The sequence below is a fragment of the Hypanus sabinus genome, chromosome 12, assembly GCF_030144855.1.
Source record: "Hypanus sabinus isolate sHypSab1 chromosome 12, sHypSab1.hap1, whole genome shotgun sequence".
NCBI classification, from domain to species: Eukaryota; Metazoa; Chordata; class Chondrichthyes; order Myliobatiformes; family Dasyatidae; genus Hypanus; species Hypanus sabinus.
In genome coordinates, this window is record NC_082717.1 from 100287505 (window position 1) to 100309712 (window position 22208).

Below are 22208 nucleotides of genomic sequence, written 5' to 3' on the forward strand. Positions count from 1 at the left end.
CCCTCAATTAATTTAAACTACATTTTCAAACTCACTGATTCCTAGTTTTTTCCACAAAAGATAGCTTCCTTTTTGCTTTAAAATGCTTGAGTCCACTCCTGTCAAAACCTTCAATCGTGTTAATCCGATCACATCTGCTGACTTGCATATGACCTCATTTGCTGAAAAATCCCTCCTCCCCCTCCAAGTACCAGACTGAGTTAGAAACCTGATTCTTTTCCAGGGTCTGTCGGACACTGATGACTCTTGCCATCAGTGGTCAAGCTGTGCCAAAAGAAAACCTTGGAAGAGTGTGGATCATTGGAAGGGAAGTTCATGCAACAGTGCCATGGGTGGGAGGGTTAGCTTTAAATGATGGCAAGTACAAGCAGTCACAGCAGTAACTGGCCTCATGAACATTGGACAATCCAGCCCAAATGTTTCAAGTTCTCACCATTGTCAGAATGCTGTCCAACAGGAGTAAACTTTGAAAACTGCTCTTATAGGATACACCGCCATATATGCAATGCTCTTCCAGCTCGTGGGTGTGTTGCTACTGCATGAATGGATGCCACATTGCAGGAGGGAATATGAGATTTTTGAGAAGGAGGAGTACTTCCAAGTAATCAGAAGGATCAAAACAGACGGTGAAGAACAGTGCCTTCAGACGGTACGTTCTTGGGCAAGAAGGCCATGGAGATAATCAGGTCTACTGCCAAACATTCTTTTTTTTTTAATTTTTTTAATTGAATTTTCAAATAGGTTACAGAATAGAAAGAAATAATATCAGCCCTCCCCCCTTCCCCCTCCCCTTAACTCCTCCCCCAACACGTCTCTATATATATATGAAAAAAGAGAAAAAGGAGAAAAAAAAGAAAGAAGGAAAGAAAAAAGAAAGAAAGAAAGAGTGCCTGGATATCGGAAGATCCCCACATGCTCCATGGAGTTCAAAATAGCTTTAATATATATATTTATTTCTTTCCTCAGATGGCCAATAATTTTATCTTCAGAGCACCTAGATATTTAATCCTATCTTTTGTAAATAAGGGCGCCAAATTTTCAGAAATATATCATATTTATTTCTTAAATTATAAGTAATTTTTTCAAGTGGAATGCAGCTGAAAATTTCATTCTTCCAACGATCCATACTTAAGTATGAATCTGATTTCCAAGTAACTGCAATAGCCTTTTTGGCTACTGCCAATGTGATTTTTATGAATTCTTTCTGATGTTTAATTTGGGTTTCGGTTTTATCCCTTCAATATCACCTAGTAAAAATAATATTGTGTTATGTGGAAGTTGTGTTCCAATAATTTGTTCCAGTAAAACTCTTAAATTTGTCCAAAAAGGTTGAATTTTAAAACAAGAGCAAGTAGAGTGTAAAAAAGTACCAATTTCTTGATTACATCGAAAACATTGATCAGATAAATTTGGGTTTAATCTATTTATCTTTTGTGGTGTAATATATAATTGATGTAAAAAATTATATTGTACTAACCTTAGTAGGACATTTGTTGTATTTGTCATACTGTCAAGACATAGTCTTGACCAACTTGTTTCATCAATTTTAATAATCAAATCAGTTTCCCATTTTTGTCTTGACTTATGAATTCCTTGTTTAATTGTCTGTTTTTGAATCAAACTTTACATACAAGAAATAATTTTTTAAATTTTTCCTTTTTGAATTAAAGTTTCTATTTCATTAGGTTTCGGCAATAACATTGTTTGACCCAGTTTATCTCTTAAATAAGCCCTTAATTGAAAGTAACAAAAGAGTGTTGTTTGATATTTTGTATTTATTCCTTAATTGATCAAATGACATTAATATACCTCTTTCAAAACAGTCTCCTATATATCTAATCCCTTTTTGAAACCAGTTATATAAAATCCACTGTAAAAGGAATAAGTTTATTTTGAATTAAAGGTCTCTTTGCTAATAAAGATTTCTTTATCTTATCATCAACATTTATCTTATTCCATAAATCAATCAAATGTTTTAATATAGGAGATTCTTTCTTTTCCCATATCCATTTAGATTCCCATTTATATATAAAATCTTCTGGTATATTTTCTCCTATTTTATCAAATTCTATTCTAATCCATGCCGGTTTATCTTCATCAAAAAAAAGATGCAATAAATCTAAGTTGATTTGTTTTATAATAATTCTTAAAATTTGGGAGTTGTAACCCTCCTAGGTCAAATTTACATGTCAATTCTTGACATCTTACCTTTCCAAAGAAACTTCCTCACACATTTATTCAACTCTTGAAAAAACTTCTGCGGCAGTTGCATTGGTAATGTTTGGAATAAATATTGTAATCTAGGAAATATGTTTATTTTTACAGCATTAACTCAACCTACTAATGTTATTGGTAACATCATCCACTTATCAAGATCCTCTTAAATTTTTTTCAATAATGGCAAATAACTTAATTTATATAAATTCTTTATATCATAATCAACTCTTACACCTAAATATTTTATACCATTTATTGGCCATCTAAATTGAGTTACTAATTGACATTGACTATAGTCTCCTTTAGTAAGGGGTAAAATTTCATTTTTATCCCAGTTTACTTTATGCCCTGATATTTTCCCATATTCTTCCAATCTAAAAGATAGTTTATGCAACAAATGCAATAGGTTTGTTAGATAAATCAGAACATCATCAGCAAATAAATTAATCTTATATTCCTCCTGGTTAACTCTGAAGCCCATAATGTCTGAATCGGTTCTAATTAATTCAGCTAATGGTTCTATCACCAATACAAATAGGACAGGTGGTAATGGACAGCCTTGTCTGGTTGACCTCGTTAACTGGAATGATGTTGAAATTTGACCATTTGTCACTACTTTAGCTTTGGGACTAGTATTTAAGGTTTTAATCCATTTTATAGAAGATTTTCCTAACGGATATTTTTCCAATACCTTAAATAAAAAGTCCCATTCCAATCTATCAAATGCTTTTTCTGCATCCAAAGCAACTGCCACACTCATTTCTTCCTTCTTTTGTGCCAAATGAATTATGCTAAGTAACCCAGTTAGATTATCCGCCAATTGTCTATTTTTAATAAAGCCTGTTTGATCCACATGTATTAATTTTGGTAAATATTTAGATAATCTATTAGATAAAATTTTTGCTATTAATTTATAATTCGTATTCAACAAAGAGATAGGCCTATTTGATGTTGGTTTTAAAGGATCTCTATCTTTTTTTGGCAATACTATTAAGATCGCTGTCAAAAAAGATTGTGGAAGTTTATGTGTTCTCCAATGATATTCTTGACATCTTACCTTTCCAAAGGAACTTACTCACACATTTATTTAACTCTTGAAAAAACTTCTGCAGTAATTGTATTGGTAGTATTTGGAATAAATATTGTAATCTAGGGAATATATTTGTTTTTACAGCATTGACTCTACCGACTAATGATATTGGTAGCATCATCCATTTATCAAGATCTTCTTGAATTTTTTTCAACAATGGCAAATAATTTAATTTATATAAATTCTTTATATCATTATCAACGCTTATACCTAAATACTTTATACCATTTATCGGTCATCTAAATTGAGTTACTAACCGACATTGACTATAGTCTCCTTTAGTAGGGGGTAGAACTTCACTTTTATCCCAATTTATTTTATACCCTGATATTTTCCCATATTCTTCCAATCTGGAAGATAATTTACGCAATGAATACAATGGGTTTGTTAGATAAAGCAGAACATCATCAGCAAATAAATTAATCTTATATTCTTCCTGATTAACTCTGAAAACCATAATATCTGGGTCAGTTCTAATTAATTCAGCTAATGGTTCTATCGCCAATACAAATAAAGCAGGTGATAATGGACAACCTTGTCTAGTTGACCTTGTTAACTGAAATGATGTTGAAATTTGGCCATTTGTCACTACCTTAGTTTTGGGATTAGTATTTAAGCTTTTAATCCAGTTTATAAAAGATACTCCTAATCCATATTTTTCCAATACCTTAAATAAAAAATCCCATTCCAATCTATCAAATGTTTTTCCGGCATCCAAAGCAACTGCCACACTCATTTCCTCCCTCTTTTATGCCAGATGAATTATGCTAAGTAACAGAGTTACATTATCTGCCGATTGTCTATTTTTGATAAATCCTGTTTGATCCATATGTATTAATTTTGGTAAGTATTTAGATAATCTATTAGATAAAATCTTTGTTATTATTTTATAGTCCATGTTCAACAAAGAAATAAGCCTATATGATGTTGGCTTTAAAAGATCTCTATCTTTTTTTGGCAATACTATTAAAATAGCTGCCGAAAAAGATTCTGGAAGTTTATGCATTCTTTCCGCTTGGTGTATTAGCTCCTTAAAGGGAGGAATTAATAAATCTTTAAAATTTTTGTAAAGTTCAGGCAGAAAACCATCTTCTCCTGGAGATGTATTACTCTGAAGTGATCCTAGAGCTTCTTCGACCTCTTTTAATGTAAAAGGCACATCTAATCCCTTCAGTTCTTCCGAATTCAATTATGGGAGAGTTATTTGTGATAAAAAACCTTTTTATCTCAACAATATCATTTTGTGATTCTGATTGATACAATTCAAAATAAAAACTTCTAAAAGTTTCATTGATTTCTAAAGGTTTATAAGTAATTTTATTTACACTTGTTCTAATTGCATTTATCGTTTTGGAAGCCTGGTCTGTTTTTAACTGCCAAGCAAGAATCTTGTATGATCTTTCACCTAGTTTGTAATATCTCTGTTTAGTTCTCATAATTGCTTTTTCTGTTCAGTATGTCTGAAGTGTATCATATTGTAGCTTCTTATTAACAAGTTGTCTTCGTTTTTCTTCTGTCATATACCTTCGAAATTCTTGTTCTAATTTTGTAATCTCTTTTTCCAATTGATCTGTTTCTACCATATATTCCTTCTTAATTTTAGTATAACTTATTATCTGGCCTCTCAAATATGCCTTCATCACTTCCCATAATATAAATTTATCATCAACTGAATGTAAATTTGTATCTAAAACAAACTGAATCTGCTTTTTCATAAAATCACAAAAATCTTGACGTTTTAATAATATTGAATTAAATCTCCATCTATAAATCAATTCCTCCTTATCCATCATTATCATTGTCATTATCAAGGGGAAATGATCTGACAATATTCTTGCTTTATATTCCATATTTTTCACTCTATCTTGAATATTTGTTGATAATAGGAAAAAAATCTATCTTTGAATAAGTTTTATGTCTATTTGAATTAATGAATAATCTCTTTCTCTTGGGTTAATTCTTCTCCATATATCTCCATAAATTTAAATCTTTCATCAACGATAAAGTTAATTTTACTACTTTTGATTTTGTAACAACCTTTATTGACCTATCTAAAAGTGGGTCTAGAGAAAAGTTAAAGTCTCCACCTATTAATATTTTGTCATGTGCGTCAGTCAAATTCAAAAAGGCCTCATATAAATTTTACATCGTTTTCATTTGGTGCATAAATATTCATAAGAGTCCATAGTTCTGAAAAGATTTGACAATGTATAATTACATATCTCCCCACCGTATCAATTAATACATTTTGTATTTTAATTGGTAAAGTTTTATTAACCAAAATTGCAACTCCCCTTGCCTTTGAATTAAACGAAGCTGCAATAACATTTCTGACCCAATCTCTTTAATTTCTGATGTTCTATCTCTGTTAAATGTGTTTCTTGTAAAAAAAAGCTATATCTATTTTCATTTTCTTAATGTATGTTAAAATTATTTTCCTTTTCACCAGTCCATTAAGCCCATTAACATTAAAACTTTAAAAATTCAGTAAATTGGTCATTACTTTTAACAGGGTTACTCCAATCTACAATAATACATAATATTTCAACTCTCGTAGTACCTTGGGGAATTTAAAAAAAATTCTCCATGTCGCTATGTGTCTCCCCACCCCTGATCGTCCAGGCAAAGAAAGAAAGATAAAAGAAAAATAGATTACAAAGAAAAAAATAACAAAATACCTCCTACTAATATTGTGAATGAAAATAATCACAACATTACCCCCCTCCGTTGTACGGGTCATGGCAATCGCCATGATTACACATATGAATCCCGTAGCGATCAATCCGAAATTCCCCCAGCTCCCCCGTAACATAAAAAAGCATATGTAAGAGAAGAAAAAATAATATCACTACTCTCAATTAATATTCCTCAAATTTTTACCTTTCTCCCCCTCTATCATATAATTAAAACTATATTTAAATATTCTTCTGTCCTTAAATTCCATCAACTCCATTCACTGTTCCCGTCTTCATCTTTAATCCATCTCACTTTTAAATCTTTAGCTGTGTCTAGCAAATATTTGGGAGTTCTTGTGCAAATTCCTCCACATCCCGAAAATCAGTAAAAAATCTTCTTTTTCTGTCATCCAAAAAAATTATCAGTGTTGCTGGGTGACGCATTATAAATTTATAACCCTTTTCCCATAAAACATTTTTCGCTGGGTTAAATTCCTTCTTTCTTTTCAAAAGGTCATAACTTATATCAGGATAGAAAAGAACTGTTTTCCCTTCTATCATCAATGGCCCATTTCTCTTTCTGGCACGTTGGGCAGCCGCCTTCAGGATCTTTTCTTATCTTGATATCTTAAGCACTTTATCAAGATTGGTCGTGGGTTTTGATCAAGTTGAGGCTTTCGTCTTAAGGTTCCGTGAGCCCTTTCGATTTCAATTAACTGGGTTCCCTTTTCCATTTCCAAATTTTCCAGGATCCATTTTTGAAAACATTTTATTGGATCCTCTCCCTCTATACCTTCTTTAAGACCAACAATCTTAATATTATTTCGTCTGCTAAAATTTTCAAGCCCGTCCACATTTTCCAACAACTGTTTTCTTTCTGATGTCCAGACAAGAATATTATCTTCCATTTTATTCACTCTATCAATGGTGTCTCCCATTATTTCTTCCAACTTTTTAACTTTCTTATCCATTTTCTCCTGTTTTTTCACCACTTTATCAAACATAGTATTCATATTTTTAATATCTTCTTTTATTACTTTTAATGTTTTTAATTCTTTTAATTCATGCATTATTTGCACCAAAGCTTTTCTTATGTCTCCAGGAAATCTTCCACTTCCAACCTCTTCCTGCTGTTCTTCTTCTTTTCCCTCCTCATCTTCATCTGTGTTGTCCAGAGAATCCGAATCCTCCTCGGATTTACTTTCATTTCCAATCGTAGCTGGGATTTGTAGTTTGAATTGCTTGAGTTTGCGCATGCGCAGTTCCTGTTGTTACTTCTTCGAGACTGTTGATGTTGCCGCAGTTTCCTGTTCTGCATCGCCGGAGGTAAAATGCACTTGAGTACGAGGCTCCGTCATGGTGGCCGGCCTTGGTTCCTTTCCAACTTGTGCTATCTTCAAAGTAGTAGTTTTCTTCTGCTTCTGTTTAGGAGGCATATCTAAAGACAATCCTGAGTAGTTTATAAGTAATTTTTAGAAAGTATTCACTAACTTTTCTTCACTTAAACATTATTTTACTGGTTTTTTACGGGAGAGCTGACTTTCCACGTCTTGATCCTACATCATCATGTGACGTCCCCCCTACAGCCAAACATTCTGATCAGAGAGTCCCTGTTATGGAAACAGGTCATCATTATCATCATCATTATGTGTTGTGTCATATGACAATAGACAATATACAATAGGTGCAGAAGTAGACCATTCGGCCCTTCGAGCCTGCACCACCATTTTGAGATCATGGCTGATCAATTATTATCAATACCCTGTTCCTGCCTTGTCCCCATATCCCTTGATTCCCCTATCCATAAGATACCTACCTAGCTCCTTCTTGAAAGCATCCAGAGAATTGGCCTCCACTACCTTCCAAGGCAGTGCATTCCAGACCCCCACAACTCTCTGGGAGAAGATGTTTTTCCTTAACTCTGTCCTAAATGACCTACCCCTTATTCTCAAACCATGTCCTCTGGTACTAGACTCTCCCAGCATCTGGAACATATTTCCTGCCTCTATCTTGTCCAATCCCTTAATAATCTTATATGTTTCAATCAGATCCCCTCTCAATCTCCTTAATTCCAGGGTGTACAAGCCCAATCTCTCTAACCTTTCTGCGTAAGACAGTCCAGACATCCCAGGAATTAACCTCGTGAATCTATGCTGCACTTCCTCTACAGCCAGGATGTCCTTCCTTAACCCTGGAGACCAAAACTGTACACAATACTCCAGGTGTGATCTCACCAGGGCTCTGTACAAATGCAAGAGGATTTCCTTGCTCTTGTACTCAATTCCCTGTGTAATAAAGGCCAACATTCCATTAGCCTTCTTCACTGCCTGCTGCACTTGCTCATTCACCTTCAGTGACTGATGAACAAGGACTCCTAGATCTCTTTGTATTTCTCCCTTACCTAACTTTACACCATTCAGATAATAATCTGCCTTCCTGTTCTTACTCCCAAAGTGGATAACCTCACACTTATTCACATTAAACTTCACCTGCCAAGTATCTGCCCACTCACCCAGCCTATCCAAGTCACCCTGAATTCTCCTAACATCCTCATCACGTGTCACACTGCCACCCAGCTTAGTATCATCAGCAAATTTGCTGATGTTATTTTTTATGCCTTCATCCAAATTGTTAATGTAAATGGTAAACAGCTGTGGTCCCAATACCGAGCCCTGTGGCACCCCACTAGACACCTCCTGCCATTCTGAGAAACACCCATTCACCGCTACCCTTTGCTTTCTATCTGCCAACCACTTTTCTATCCATGTCAATGTCTTCCCCCCGATGCCCTGAGCTTTGATTTTACCCACCAATCTTCTATGTGGGACCTTATCAAATGCCTTCTGAATATCGAGGTACACTACATCCACTGGATCTCCCCCATCTAACTTCCTGGTTACATCCTCAAAAAACTCCAATAGATTAGTCAAACATGACTTACCCTTGGTAAATCCATGCTGGCTTGGCCCAATCCTATCACTGCTATCTAGATATGCCACTATTTCATCCTTAATAATGGACTCTAGCATCTTTCCCACCACTGATGTCAGGCTGACAGGTCGATAGTTCTCTGTTTTCTCCCTCCCTCCCTTTTTAAAAAGTGGGATGACATTAGCCATTCTCCAATCCTCAGGAACTGATCCTGAATCTAAGGAACATTGGAAAATGATTACCAATGCATCTGCAATTTCCAGGGCTACCTCCTTTAGTACCCTAGGGTGCAGACCATCTGGACCTGGGGATTTGTCAGCCTTCAGTCCCATCAGTCTTCTCAACACTGTTTCCTTCTGAATGTCAATCTGTTTCATTTCCTCTGTTACCCTATGTCCTTGGCTCATCCATACATCTGGGAGATTGCTTGTGTCTTCCTTAGTGAAAACAGATCTAAAGTACTCATTAAATTCTTCTGCCATTTCTCTGTTTCCCATAATAATTTCACCCAATTCATTCTTCAAGGGCCCAATATTGTTCTTAACTATCTTCTTTCTCTTCACATACCTAAAAAAGCTTTTGCTATCTTCCTTTGTATTCCTGGCTAGCTTGCATTCGTACCTCTTTTTTTTCCCCGTATTGTCTTTTTAGTTAAGTTCTGTTGTTCCTTAAAAACTTCCCAATCATCTGTCCTCCCACTCACCTTAGCTCTATCATATTTCCTTTTTTTAAATGCTATGCAATCTCTGACTTCCCTTGTCAACCACTGTGGCCCCTTTCCCCCCTTTGAATTCTTCCTTCTCTGGGGGATGAACTGATTTTGCACCTTGTGCACTATTCCCAAGAATACCTGCCATTGCTGTTCCACTGTCTTTTCTGCTAGGCTATCCATCCAGTCAACTTTGGCCAGCTCCTCCCTCGTGGCTCCATAGTTTCCCCTGTTCAACTGCAACACTGACACCTCCGAACTGCCCTTATCCTTCTCAAATTGCAGATAAAAGCTTATCATATTGTGATCACTACCTCCTAATGGCTCCTTTACTGCGAGATCGCTTATCAAATCCTGTTCATTACATAACACTAAATCCAGAATAGTCTTGTCCCTGGTTGGCTCTCATACAAGCTGTTCCAAGAATGCATCCCGTAGGCACTCTACAAACTCCCTGTCCTGTGGTCCAGCACCAACCTGATTCTCCCAGTTCACCTGCATGTTGAAATCTCCCATAACTACTGCGACATTACCTTTGCCACATGCCAATGTTAACTCCCTATTCAACTTGCACCCAACATCCATGCTACTGTTTGGTGGCCTGTAGACAACACCCATTTGGGTCCTTTTGCCCTTACTGTTCCTCAGTTCTATCCACACAGACTCTACTTCTCCTGACCCTTTGTCCCCCCTTGCAAAGGACGATCATTGTCTTTCTGTGACCATGATTGTTCTTGGCGAGCTTTCTACCGAAGTGGTTTGTTATTGATTTCTTTTGGGCAGTGACTTTACAAGATGGGTGACCCCGGCCATTATCAATACTCCAGAGATTGTCTGCCTGGCATCGATGGTCACATAACCAGGACTTGTGATATGCACCAGCTGCTATACAATCATCTACTACCTGCTCCATAGCTTCATGTGACCCTGATCAGTCGGGGGTGGGGGGTGGTGGGGTGGAGATACATCTCTACCAAAGAAGGTGTGAGGTGCTCCTTTCCTCTGCTAGCCTGCAGGTCACCCATGGGCAAGAACATGGGTGCAGCTTATAAATAATAAACACAAGAGATACCGCAGATGCTGGAAATCCAGAGTAACACATACAATATGCTGGAGGAACTCAGCAGGTCAGGCAGCATCTATGGAAATGAATAAACAGCCAATGTTTTTGGGCTAAGACCCTTCATCAGGAGTGGAAAGGAAGGGAGAGAAAAACAGAATAAGAAGGGGGGTAAGAGGGGTGGTTAAGGAGGGTGTTAGGTGAAGCCAGGTTAGTGCGGGAGGAAGTGAATGATTGGATGGGGGAGGGATGTGAAGTGAGAACTAGGAGGTGATAGGTGGAAAAGACTGAAGACAGAATGTAAATGCCCTCATTGTTGAGAATTCTAGTGTACCCAAATGTCTGTGCCCGCTCTGATACACTTATTGGAAATAAGAAGCAGAGTGGCCTCCCAACTGTGCAGTTAGCAGCAACTTATCAGAAGTAAGAGAGATTATCATCAGAAGGAGCAACCTAAAATAACTCTGAGTGTAAAACATTGACTATAAAGCTGGGTCAAAGCAGCCAAACCCTCGGCCTCTACTACCAAGAAAGATGAATAGCAGGCCCATGGGAACACAACCACATCCAAGTTCCCTCCAAACTACTCACCATCCTGCTATGAACACTATTTCTTCACCGTTACACTATCTAAATACTGGAAATCATATCATGTGGTAATCCCCACGCCAGAATGCTGAATCAATTCAAAAGATTGGTTGTCATCACCTTCTCAGGAATAATTAGAAATGTGTATGCTTTACTCCAAGTAATAATAAATAAATAAATTGTCAAGGCACAGTATGAGTCTACATCTGAGATTTTCAAAGGTCACATAGTTCAGTGATGACAGGTATACGTGGTGAGCATTCTGACTGGCTGCATCACCGACCGGTATGGAGTCGCTGCTGCAGAGGATCAGGAAAATCCACAGAGGGCTGTAAAATCAGCCAGCTCCATCATCATGGGCACAAGTTTCCCCACCACTGAGGACACTCTCCAAAGGCGATGCCTCAAGAAGGTTATTTCCACCGTGAAGGACCCCTACAATGCAGGACATGCCCTCTTCTCATTACTACCATTAGGGAAGGAGGCACAGGAGCCTGAAGATGCACACTCAATGATTTAGGTACAGCTCTCTTCCCCTCTACCATCAGATTTCTGAATAATCCCATGAACCCTTGAGCACTATCTTACCATTTTGGTCTCTTTTTGCACTATTTATTGATTATGTTTAATATATAGTATATTCTTATTAAAATTTATAGTAATTTTTACATAATGCACTGTACTGCTGTCACAAAACAACATATTTCAGGACATATGTCAATGATAATAATAAGCCTGACCTGAGAAAGCTGTCTGAATGTTGGCTCTTTCAACAGTAGCTTCAGAGTAACGTTGAAAGGCCTAGAACGAGTGGACGTGGAGAGCATGCTTCAAACAGTGGAAGTCTAGGACTAGAGGGTACAGACTCAGAATAGAAGGATGATCCTTTAGAACACAGATAAGGAGCAATTTCTTTTCCCATAGGGTAGTGAATCTGCAGAATTCATTGCCACAGACAGCCGTGGTGGTAGTTTTTTGATAAATTTAAAGTGGAGATTGAAATGTTCTTGATTAGTAAGGGCAGGGATATGTGGAAGAAGTAAAGGGCTGAAGAAGAAGGAATCTGAGAGCAGAGGTCAGAAGACTATGGGAAAAGTAGTGGATATGGTTCTGACCATCATGGCTAAAGCCCTACCAGCTAACTGAGCACATCTATATGAAACGTTGTTGCAGGAAAGCAGTATCCATCATGAGGATCCTCACCATTCAGGACATGCTCTCTTCTCTCTTCTACCATCAGGAAGAAGGTACAAAAGGCTTAGGACTAACATCACCGGGTTCGGGAACAGTTATTACCCCTCAACCAACAGACTCTTGAACTAAAGGGGACAACTCCACTCAACTGCACTTGCCCCATCATTGATACGTTCCCACAACCAATGGACCTACTTTCAAGGACTCTTCATCTCATGTTCTCGATAGTTATTGCTCATTTATTTATTACTATTATTATATCTTCTTTTTGTATTTGCATAGTTGCCTTCCGCACTCTTTCATTGATTCTGTTATGGTTATTATTCTATAGATTATTAAGTGTGCCCACAAAAAATGAAGCCCAGGATTGTATATGGTGATGTACAGTGCCTATAAAAAGTATCCACCCCACTCCCCCAATGGTTTTACAAAATTGAATCATAGCCAAAAAATTTGGCTTTTTTGACAATTCAATAGAAAAAGATTTGTTCGTGTCTAAGTGAAAAAAGATCTCTACACAGTGATCTAAATTAATTATAAATATAGAACACAAAATAATTAATTACATAAGTATTCATCCCCTTTAATATGACACACCAAATTATCACTGGTGCAGCCAAATGGTTTTAGAAGTCGCTTAATTAGTTAAATGGAGATCACCGTGTGCAATCAAGGTGTTTCGATTGATTGTAGTAAAAATACATCTGTATCTGGAAGATTCATCTGCTGGTGAGTCAGTATCCTGGCAAAAACTATACCTTGAAGACAAAAGAACACTCCAAGCAACTTCACAAAAAGGTTATTGAAAAGCACAAGTCAGGAGATGGGTACAAGAAAATTTCTGTCACTGAATACCCTTTGGAATACAGTTAAGTCAATCATCAAGAAATGGAAAGAACATGGCACAGCTGTAGATCTGCCTAGATGGCTGCTGTCAAAAACTGAGTGACCATGCAAGAAAGGGACTAGTGAGGGAGGCCACCAAAAGACAGATGACAACTCTGGAGGGGTTACAAGCTTCGGTGGCTGAGATGGGAGAGACTGTGCGTACAACTGTTACCTGGGTGCTTCACCAGTCACAGCTTTATGGGAGAGTGGCAAAGAGAAAGCTTCTGTTGAAAAAATCTCGCATGAAAGCTCAGCCAGAGTTTGCAAGAAGGCATCTGGGAGACTAAAGTCAGCTGGAAGAAGGTTCTATGGTCTGATGAAAACAAAATGAAACTTCTTGGCCAGCAGAATTAACACTATGTTGGCGTAAGCCAAAAACCATACATCATCAAAAGCACACCATCTCTGCTGTGAAGCATGGTGGTGGCTGCAAGATGCTGTGGAGATGCTTCACTGCAGCAGGCCCTGGAATGCTTGTGAAGGTAGAGGGTAAAATGAATGCAGCAAAATAAAGGGAAATCCTGGAGAAAATCCTGATACAGGCTGCAAGAGAACTGTGACCTGGGAGAAGATTTGTTTCCCAGCAAGGCAATGAGCCTAAGAATAAAGCCAAAGCTACACAGGAATGGCTTAAAAACAACAAAGTTAATGTCCTGGAGTGGCCAAGTCAGAGTACAGACCTCAATCCAATTGAGAATTTGTGGCTGTACTTGAAAAGGGCTGTTCACTCATGATCCCCATGCAATCTGACAGAGAAGCAGTTTTGTAAAGAAGAATGGGGAAAAATTGCAGTGTCCAGATGTGCAAAGCCAATACAGACCTATCCACGCAGATTCAAAGCTGTAATTGCTGCCTAAGATGCATCTACTGAATAATAGTTTGAATAGGGTGAGTAATTGTGTAATCAATTAATTTTTGTTTAATGATTGTAATAAATTTAGACCAATTTGTAAAAATTTGTTTTCACTTTGACACAGAAGATTTGATCACTGCCAAAAAAGCCAAATTAAATCCACTGTGATTCAATGTTGTAAAACAATAAAACATGAAAACTTACGGGGGGAATGAATACTTTTGATGGGCACTTTGATGTGTACTTTGATAATATAATTTACTTTGAACTTTAAATAAATAATACTGAGAGCATGAGTTGCAGAGTGCTTGAGAGTGAGTCCATAGGTTGTGGAATCAATTCAGTGCTGGGGTGACTGAGGTTATCCACACTGCTTCAGCAGCCTGTTGGTTATAACTGTTCTTGAGCTTTACGGCACATGGCTTAAAGCTCCTGAACCTCCTTCTCAACGGCAGCAGTGAGAAGTGAGAATGGATGGTGAGGGGGTCCTCGATGGCTGCTGTTTCCTTGTTGCTGTGCCCCATGTGGTCAATCGTGGGGAAGGCTTTCCTGTGATGGACTGGGCTGTATTCACCATTTTTTTGTAGGCTTCTCCATTCTTGATACTCCCACTGTGCTGCTATAGAAGTTTGTCTAAGTTTTAGATGACATGCTAAATCTGTGCAGACATCTAAGGAGGTAAAGTTAGTGATAAATCCCACCACTTTTCAAATTTGGTGAACATGTCATTCTCCACAACCCTTTCAGGCACGGAGATTGAGAACATCACTGCCTTGACTTCAATGTATTTTTTCATCTTTTTTTCTAATCTTTATACTTTAATCACTTTAACTCTACACCCTCCGGGTTTTAATTTCCTGCTAAGTAAAGGTGGTTAATCCCAATAATATTCTCAGCCTTTAATTTCACATACTATTCTTAAGTCTCCAGTCAGCCTCCATTGTTCCAAAGAAAACAAGTAGAGCCTCTCCAATCCTTCTGCCATACAGAGTTTCTATCCAGGCAACACTCTCATTAATCTCCTCTGTAATTATGTATTTTCTGTAACGTGGTGACCAGAACTGAATACAGTACCCAATTATAACCTAACAAGCACTAGCATAAACCTCATCCTTATACTAATGTCTTCGCTAATAAAGCAATGAATTCTAAATGCCTTTTTACCCAGTTTAACTAGATGCCCTTATACCTTTAAGGACATTGACATCTCTGCCAATATTTCTTTATTCATCCCCACCATTTAATATCATCCAATTTCTGTATGCTACCTTGCCTTCTTAGACCTCCTGAAATATATCACCTCACACTATTCTTCAATTAAATTCCATTTCCAATTAAACTTTAAAACTTCTACAGATGTACCATGGAGAGCATTCTGACTAGCTGATTCACCATCTGGCATTGGGGGTGGGGGGAGGCTACTGCACAGGATCGAAGTAAATTGCAGAAAGTTGTAAAATGAGTCAGCTCCATCATGGGTACCAGCCTCCATAGTATCCATGACCCCTTCAAGGAGCGATACCTCAGGAAGGCAGCGTCCATCATTAAGAACCCCATCACCCAAGACATGCCTCTTCTCATTGCTGGCATCAGGAAGGAGGCACAGAAGACTGAAGGCACACACTCAACGATTCAGGAACTGAGGATTCTTCCCCTCTGCCATCCGATTCCTAAATGGACATCGAACCCTATGAACTCTACCGCATTACTTCTTTTTATTTCTGTTTTTGCACTACTTATTTTAACTTAACTATATAATATACATATATATATATATACTTACTGTAATTCATTTTTTCCCTATATTTACCATGTACAGTATTGTACTGCTGCTACAAAGTTAACAAATTTCACAACATATGCCGGTGATATAAAACCCATTTCTGATTCTGATTTCCCACTTTTCTACAAAACCAACCGAACCATTCACAACTTCCTGCAGATTAAAGTTTTCTCCTTGCTGTCAAACACATGGACAATTTTTGTACCATATGCAAACATTTTTATCATGCCCTCAACATTGAATTTGAAATATTAAATGTATACAACAATATGCAGTACTTGCCTTATGGAATTCCCCTTGCCATAGCCTTACAGTCACTAAAACCCCTCTGAATCCTGTACTTCGGTATATACCCCAGCTAGAGAAGCCAAAGATTGATCCAACCTCTTTCTAACAACTGCTGAGCTTCTCCCTTCCCCAAATATCACACTCAGCCACACTCTGTCTACTAAGCCTCTCCTATACCTGATTCCCCGACAAACCTTTCATCTAATTGCTGATCCTATTCTCCCATAAACCCTGACTTCTTACCCTAGCCCCGATCTTTCTACCTAATAATCAGTGACAATCCCGTCCCCCCCACCATTCCTTGTTTTCTCTTCCCAATGCCTCAGTAGCCAACATAATCAAAGACCCTCCATCTCCAAACATTCTTTCCTCTCCCTCCTCCCATTGGACAGAAGATACAAAAGTACTTGCCACCAGGCTCAAGGGCAGCTTCTATATCCACATTATAAATAGAATAGATGCCTTATATGAAAAGATAGACTCTTGACCTCACAATCTACCACATCCTGGCCCTGCATTGCAATTTCTCTGGAACTGTAACACTCTATACTGTATTCTGTCCTTGCTTTTCCCTTGCACTACCTCAATGTACTGACGGGATGTTGTGATCTGTATGGACGGCAAGCAGATCTGTAAGGCTTTTCAGGGTACACGTGACAGTAACGAACCAATTTACCAATTTTCCCTGCATCAACCCAGGCCAAGCCATGGTCTCTAGATTTATCTGATTACCCTTGAATAGACAATGCTTTGAGCCTCATGCACCACTGAATTTCCACAAACATTAATTGGCCCATCGAGAAGCATCTGAAAAGCTAACAAATTTTAAGACAATCTAATTTAAAAGACAAGCTCTAAAATTTCTCAATAAAGGGCAGCAGTACCTTGATATGCCGTGGGCCAGCTAAGCAACGTGATGAGTTTCTGTTGCTGTTCCATCAGCTGCTGGAGCTGTTCCATTTGCTGTCTCATTAATTGTTCTGGCTGCTGGCCTTGTACCTGCTGATGTAACAGGGAACATTACTTTCCAGAGTATTCAGTAATATTTATTGTTATCCATTGCGAATATAAAATATTACACGTAAGGTCTTCAAAAGTCCTGGAGAAGCTGAAAATGGGTATAGATGGAAACTTGTCTTTCAGACTAATTCATCCATTCATCAGCTGCTTGCCTGAGCTTGTCCTTATCCCCAAAGCATTCATATCTATGTACCTGCCCAAACATCAATGCAATATTGTAATGGTACTTGTCTTTACTACTTCCTCTGGCTGCTCAATCCATATACCCACCACCATCTGTGTGAAAAGTTTGTCCCTCAGGATTCCTTTAACTCCTTCCACTCTCAACGTAAAACTGTGTCCTCTAGTTTTGTTACCCCCTACCTGGGTAAAAGGATGTGACTGTTCACCTTAACTTGTAATTTTACAGCGCTCTATAAGATCATCCCTTTGCTTCCTACACTCCAGGGAAGAATGCCCCACTCTAACCAATCCCACCTAAACCTCAAACTCTGTGGACCCAGTAACATCCTTATATCTTTCCCACACCCTTTTCAGCTTAATGACATCTTTCCAATAGCAAGACAACCAGAACTGCACACAATACCCCAAGTGTAGTCTCACCAACGTTTTGTACGGTTGCAACGTGGCATCTCAACTCTTGTACTGAGTACCCTTGCTAATGAAGGCAAGCATGCAAATGCCTTCTTCAACACCCTGTCTCAGTACTTTCAGGAAACTACTCACTTGTACCCCTAGGTTGCTCTATTCTACAACACTCTCCGGGGCACTGCCATTTACTTTGCAAATCCTCCCCTGATTTAACATCCTAAAATGCAACATCTCACATATGTCAGAGTTGAAGTCCATTTGCCAATCCTAGCTCCACATTCTCATTTCATCAAGATCTTTGTTGTAACCTAAGACGACCTTCTTCACTGTTGACCACACCACCAACTTATGTGTCATTTGCAAACTTACTAACCATGCCCCCTACTGTGCTCTTATTAATAGAGTGCAATATGCACTCAGTAGCTATTTTATTATGTACCTCCTGTACCTAATAAAGCAGCCACCAAGTGTACGCCCATGGCCATCTACTTCAAGGTCCGACACGTTCTGCATTCAAAGACATTCTTCTGCACCCACTGTTATAACACGTGGTTATTGTTGCCTTCCTGTCAGTTTGAAGCAGCCTGGCCATTCTCCTCTGACTTCTTCCACTAACAAAGCATTTTGGCCCACAGGTTGTCTTTTGTTTTATCACACAGTTTTCTGTGAACTCCAGAGACTGTTGAGTGTGAAAACCCCAGGAGATCAGCGGTAATCATTTCATGGTCAAAGTCACTTGGATCGCATTTCTTTTGCATTCTGATGCTTGGTCTGAACAATAAATGAACCCCTTGATCATGCCTGGATACATTCGCATTGTGTTACTGCCACATAATCAGCTGATTAGTTATTTGCGCTAACAAGCAGCTTTACAGATGTACCTAATAAAATGGCTACTGAGTGTATGTTTGAATAATTTTTTTACTTGAAGTACAGCAGCAGGATACAAAACGAGCATGAATTAATGTTAGTGATTTTGAACATGAATTGAATTAATGCTGTAGAAGATGACTAGTGGGAATCCTGACCTTGAAAGTCTTCCCATCTCACATTGGTGATCCAATAGTAAACATACAAACCTGCTGGCCCATCAAATTTATAGAAGTGCGAACTTCCCTGAAATCCACAGTTACTGAGTTACTTCCAAGGGTGGAAATTTTTTTCTCTAAAGAAAGCAGACTATGCAAATTTCAGGAGTCCAGAATGTTAGGTTTCTTTTGTTGGTTCCACTGTTACACAAAACTTCAAAACCTAAGCTCACCCACTAGTCCTAATTCACCCACTACTGTTAAAAGGAAAGGATATGAAATAATTACTCTCAGCAATATTAGCACAAGCTCAAAAAACAGGGATTAAAAGTCATGAAATCCTGAAAATGGAGTAAACCTTTAAAGTTCAAAGTAAATTTATTATCAAAATACATATATGTCACCATATACAACCCAAGATTCATTTTCTTGTGGACATTCACAGTCAATACAAGAAATGCAGTAGGATCAGTGAAAGACCACATCCAACCGGAGGGACAACAAAACTAATGTGCAAAAAAACACAACAAAATGTGCAAATACAAAAAGAGAAAAAAAAGAAATATTAATTATAAATAAATAAGCAATAAATATCAAGAACATGAGATGACGAGCCCTTGAAAGTGAGTCCACTTGTTGTGAGAACAGTTCAGTGATGGGGCAAGAGAAGCTGAATGAAGGTACCTTTGGTACATTGAACCTTTGGTTCAATGGCAGCAGTGAGTAGACAGCATGGCCTGGATGGTGAGTGTCCCCGATTATGGATGTTGCTTTCCTACGACAACACTCCATGTAGATGTGCTCAATGGTGAGGAGGGCTCTACCCATGATGGACTGGGCCGGTATCCACTACTTTCTGAAGGCTTTTCCATACAAGGGCATTGGTGCTTCCATACCAGGCTGTGAGACAATCAGTCAATATACTCTCCACCACACATCTATAGAGGTTTGTCAAAGTTTTAGATGACATACGAATCTTTGTAAACTTCTAAGGAAGTAGAAGCACTGCCATGCTTTCTTCATAATGACAGGTATGTGTTGGACCCAGAAGATATCCCCTGACACAATAACACTGAAGGATTTAAATTTGCTGACGATCTCCACCTCTTATTACCCAAATGAGGACTGGCTCATGGACCTCCAGGTTGCTTCTCCTAAAGTCAAGAATTATATGACTATAAGACACAAGACCAGAATTCGGCCCATCGAGCCTGCTCCACCATTTCATCATGGCTGATCTATTTTCCTCTCAACCCCAATTTCCTGCCTTCTCCCTGTAACCCTTTGTGCCTTGACTAATCATGAAGCTATGAATCTCTGCCTCAAATACACCTAGTGACTTGGCCCCCACAGCCATTTGTGGCAATGAATTCCATAGATTCAAAGATCATCTGGCTAAAGAAATTCCTCATCATTTCCATTCTAAATGGACATCCCTTTATTCTGAGGCTGTGTCCTAGGCTCACCCACTATAGGAAACATCTTTACCACATCCACTCTATCTAAGCCTTTCAACATTCGATAAATTTCAATGAGATCCCGCATCATTCTTCTAAACTCCAGTGAGTAAAGGCCCAGAGCCATCAGTTGCTCCTCATAAGATGCCTTTCATTCCTGGAATCAATCATGTGAATCTCCTCTGACCAATGTCAGCACATTCTTTCTTAGATAAAGGGCCCAAAACTGCTCACAATACTCCAAGTGCAGTCAGACCAGTGAATTATAAAGCCTCAGCATCACATCCTTGCTATTATATTCTAGTCCTCTCGAAATGAATGCTAACATTGCATTTGCTCCCTGCAGAACATCACTAGGCACTGGCAGCCAACCAGAAAAGACCACCTTTATTCCCACTCTTTGCCTCCTGCCAATCAGCCAAAGCTCTATTAATGCTGGTATCTCTCCTGTAATACAATGGGTTCTTATCTTGTTAAGCAGCCTCATGGTCAGCACCTTGTCAAAGGCCTTCTGAAAATCCAAGTACGCAATATCCATCGATTCTCCTTTGTCTATCCTGCTTATTTTTTCTTTAAAGAATCCCTACACATTTGTCAGGCAAGATTTCCCTCAAGGAAACCATGCTGACTACGGCCTATTTTATCATGTGCCTCCAAGTACTGCAAAGCCGCTTCCTTAACAATTGACTCCAATAGCTTCCCAACCACTGGGGTCAGGCCAAGTGGCTTATAATTTCCTTTCTTCTGCTTACCTCCCTTCTTGAAGAGTGGAGTAACTTTTGCAATTTTCCATTCCTGTGGACCCATTCCACAATCTAGTGATTCTTGAAAGATCGTTACTTATTCCTCCACAATCTCTTCAGCCACCTCTTTCAAACTCTGGGGTATAGTCCATCTGGTCCAGGTGACCTCACTATCTTCAGAACTTCCAGTTTCCAAGGCAGCTTCTCCCTACCAATAGCAACTGCACTCACTTCTGCTTCCCAACACTCCTGAATTTCCACCATACTGCTAGTGTCTTGTATAGTAAAGACTGACGCAAAATACTTATTCGGTTCATCTGCCATTTCCTTGTCTCCTCCTGCGTAATTGTGTAGCAATCCAATATCTACTCTCACCTCTCCTTAACTCTTTATATACCTGAAGAAACTTTTGATATCCTCTTCGATATTGTTGGCTAGCTTACCTTCATACTTCATCTTTTACCTCATCATCATTTTCTTAATTGCCTTATAACTTCCCATTAATTTTTGCTCTATTATATGCCCTCTTTTTTGCTTTTATGTTGGCTTTGACTTGCCTTGTCAGCCACAGTTGCATTATCCTGCCTTCAGAGTACTTCCTCTTTGGGATGTTTCTATCCTGCACCTTCCGAATTGCTCCCAGAAACTCCAGCCATTGCTGCTCTGCCATCATCCCTGTTAGTTTCCCCTTCCAATCAACTTTGCCCAGCTCCTCTCTCATGCCTCTCTCATGCCTCTCTCATGCCTCTTAATTCCCTTTATTCCACTGTAATACTGATACATCTGCCTTTTGCTTCTTCGTCTCAAACTGCAGTGTGAATTCTATTGTCTCCTTGGACTTGCTGACAACGAGTGAGTGCTCAGCCAGATTTTCAATCTCCCTCCTGTATGCTGAAGAGATCTATAAGATTACGTTAAGACATCTATATCTGTGCGGATAACATACAATTAAAATTTTAAACAACATGCTTCATCAGGATTCTTCTACTTCAGATGCTGCATTGAAAATGATAAGATGGTTTTGTAAATAGGATATCTGTATTTTTTGAATTAATCTTGACTGTGGTATTTACTGCCAATCCGTAAGTGCTGT

At 38.5% G+C, this 22208-nt stretch overlaps 1 protein-coding gene across 1 annotated transcript in view; it reads right to left on the reverse strand.

The window, feature by feature from the left end:
- The window catches only part of LOC132403185 (centromere protein J-like), a 195613-nt gene that overhangs the window by 166572 nt on the left and 6833 nt on the right, over nt 1–22208 (reverse strand). The window contains exon 2 of the mRNA XM_059986546.1: nt 17161–17275. Coding sequence (XP_059842529.1) covers nt 17161–17275 — 115 coding nt within the window. The remainder of the gene's footprint in view (nt 1–17160; nt 17276–22208) is intronic.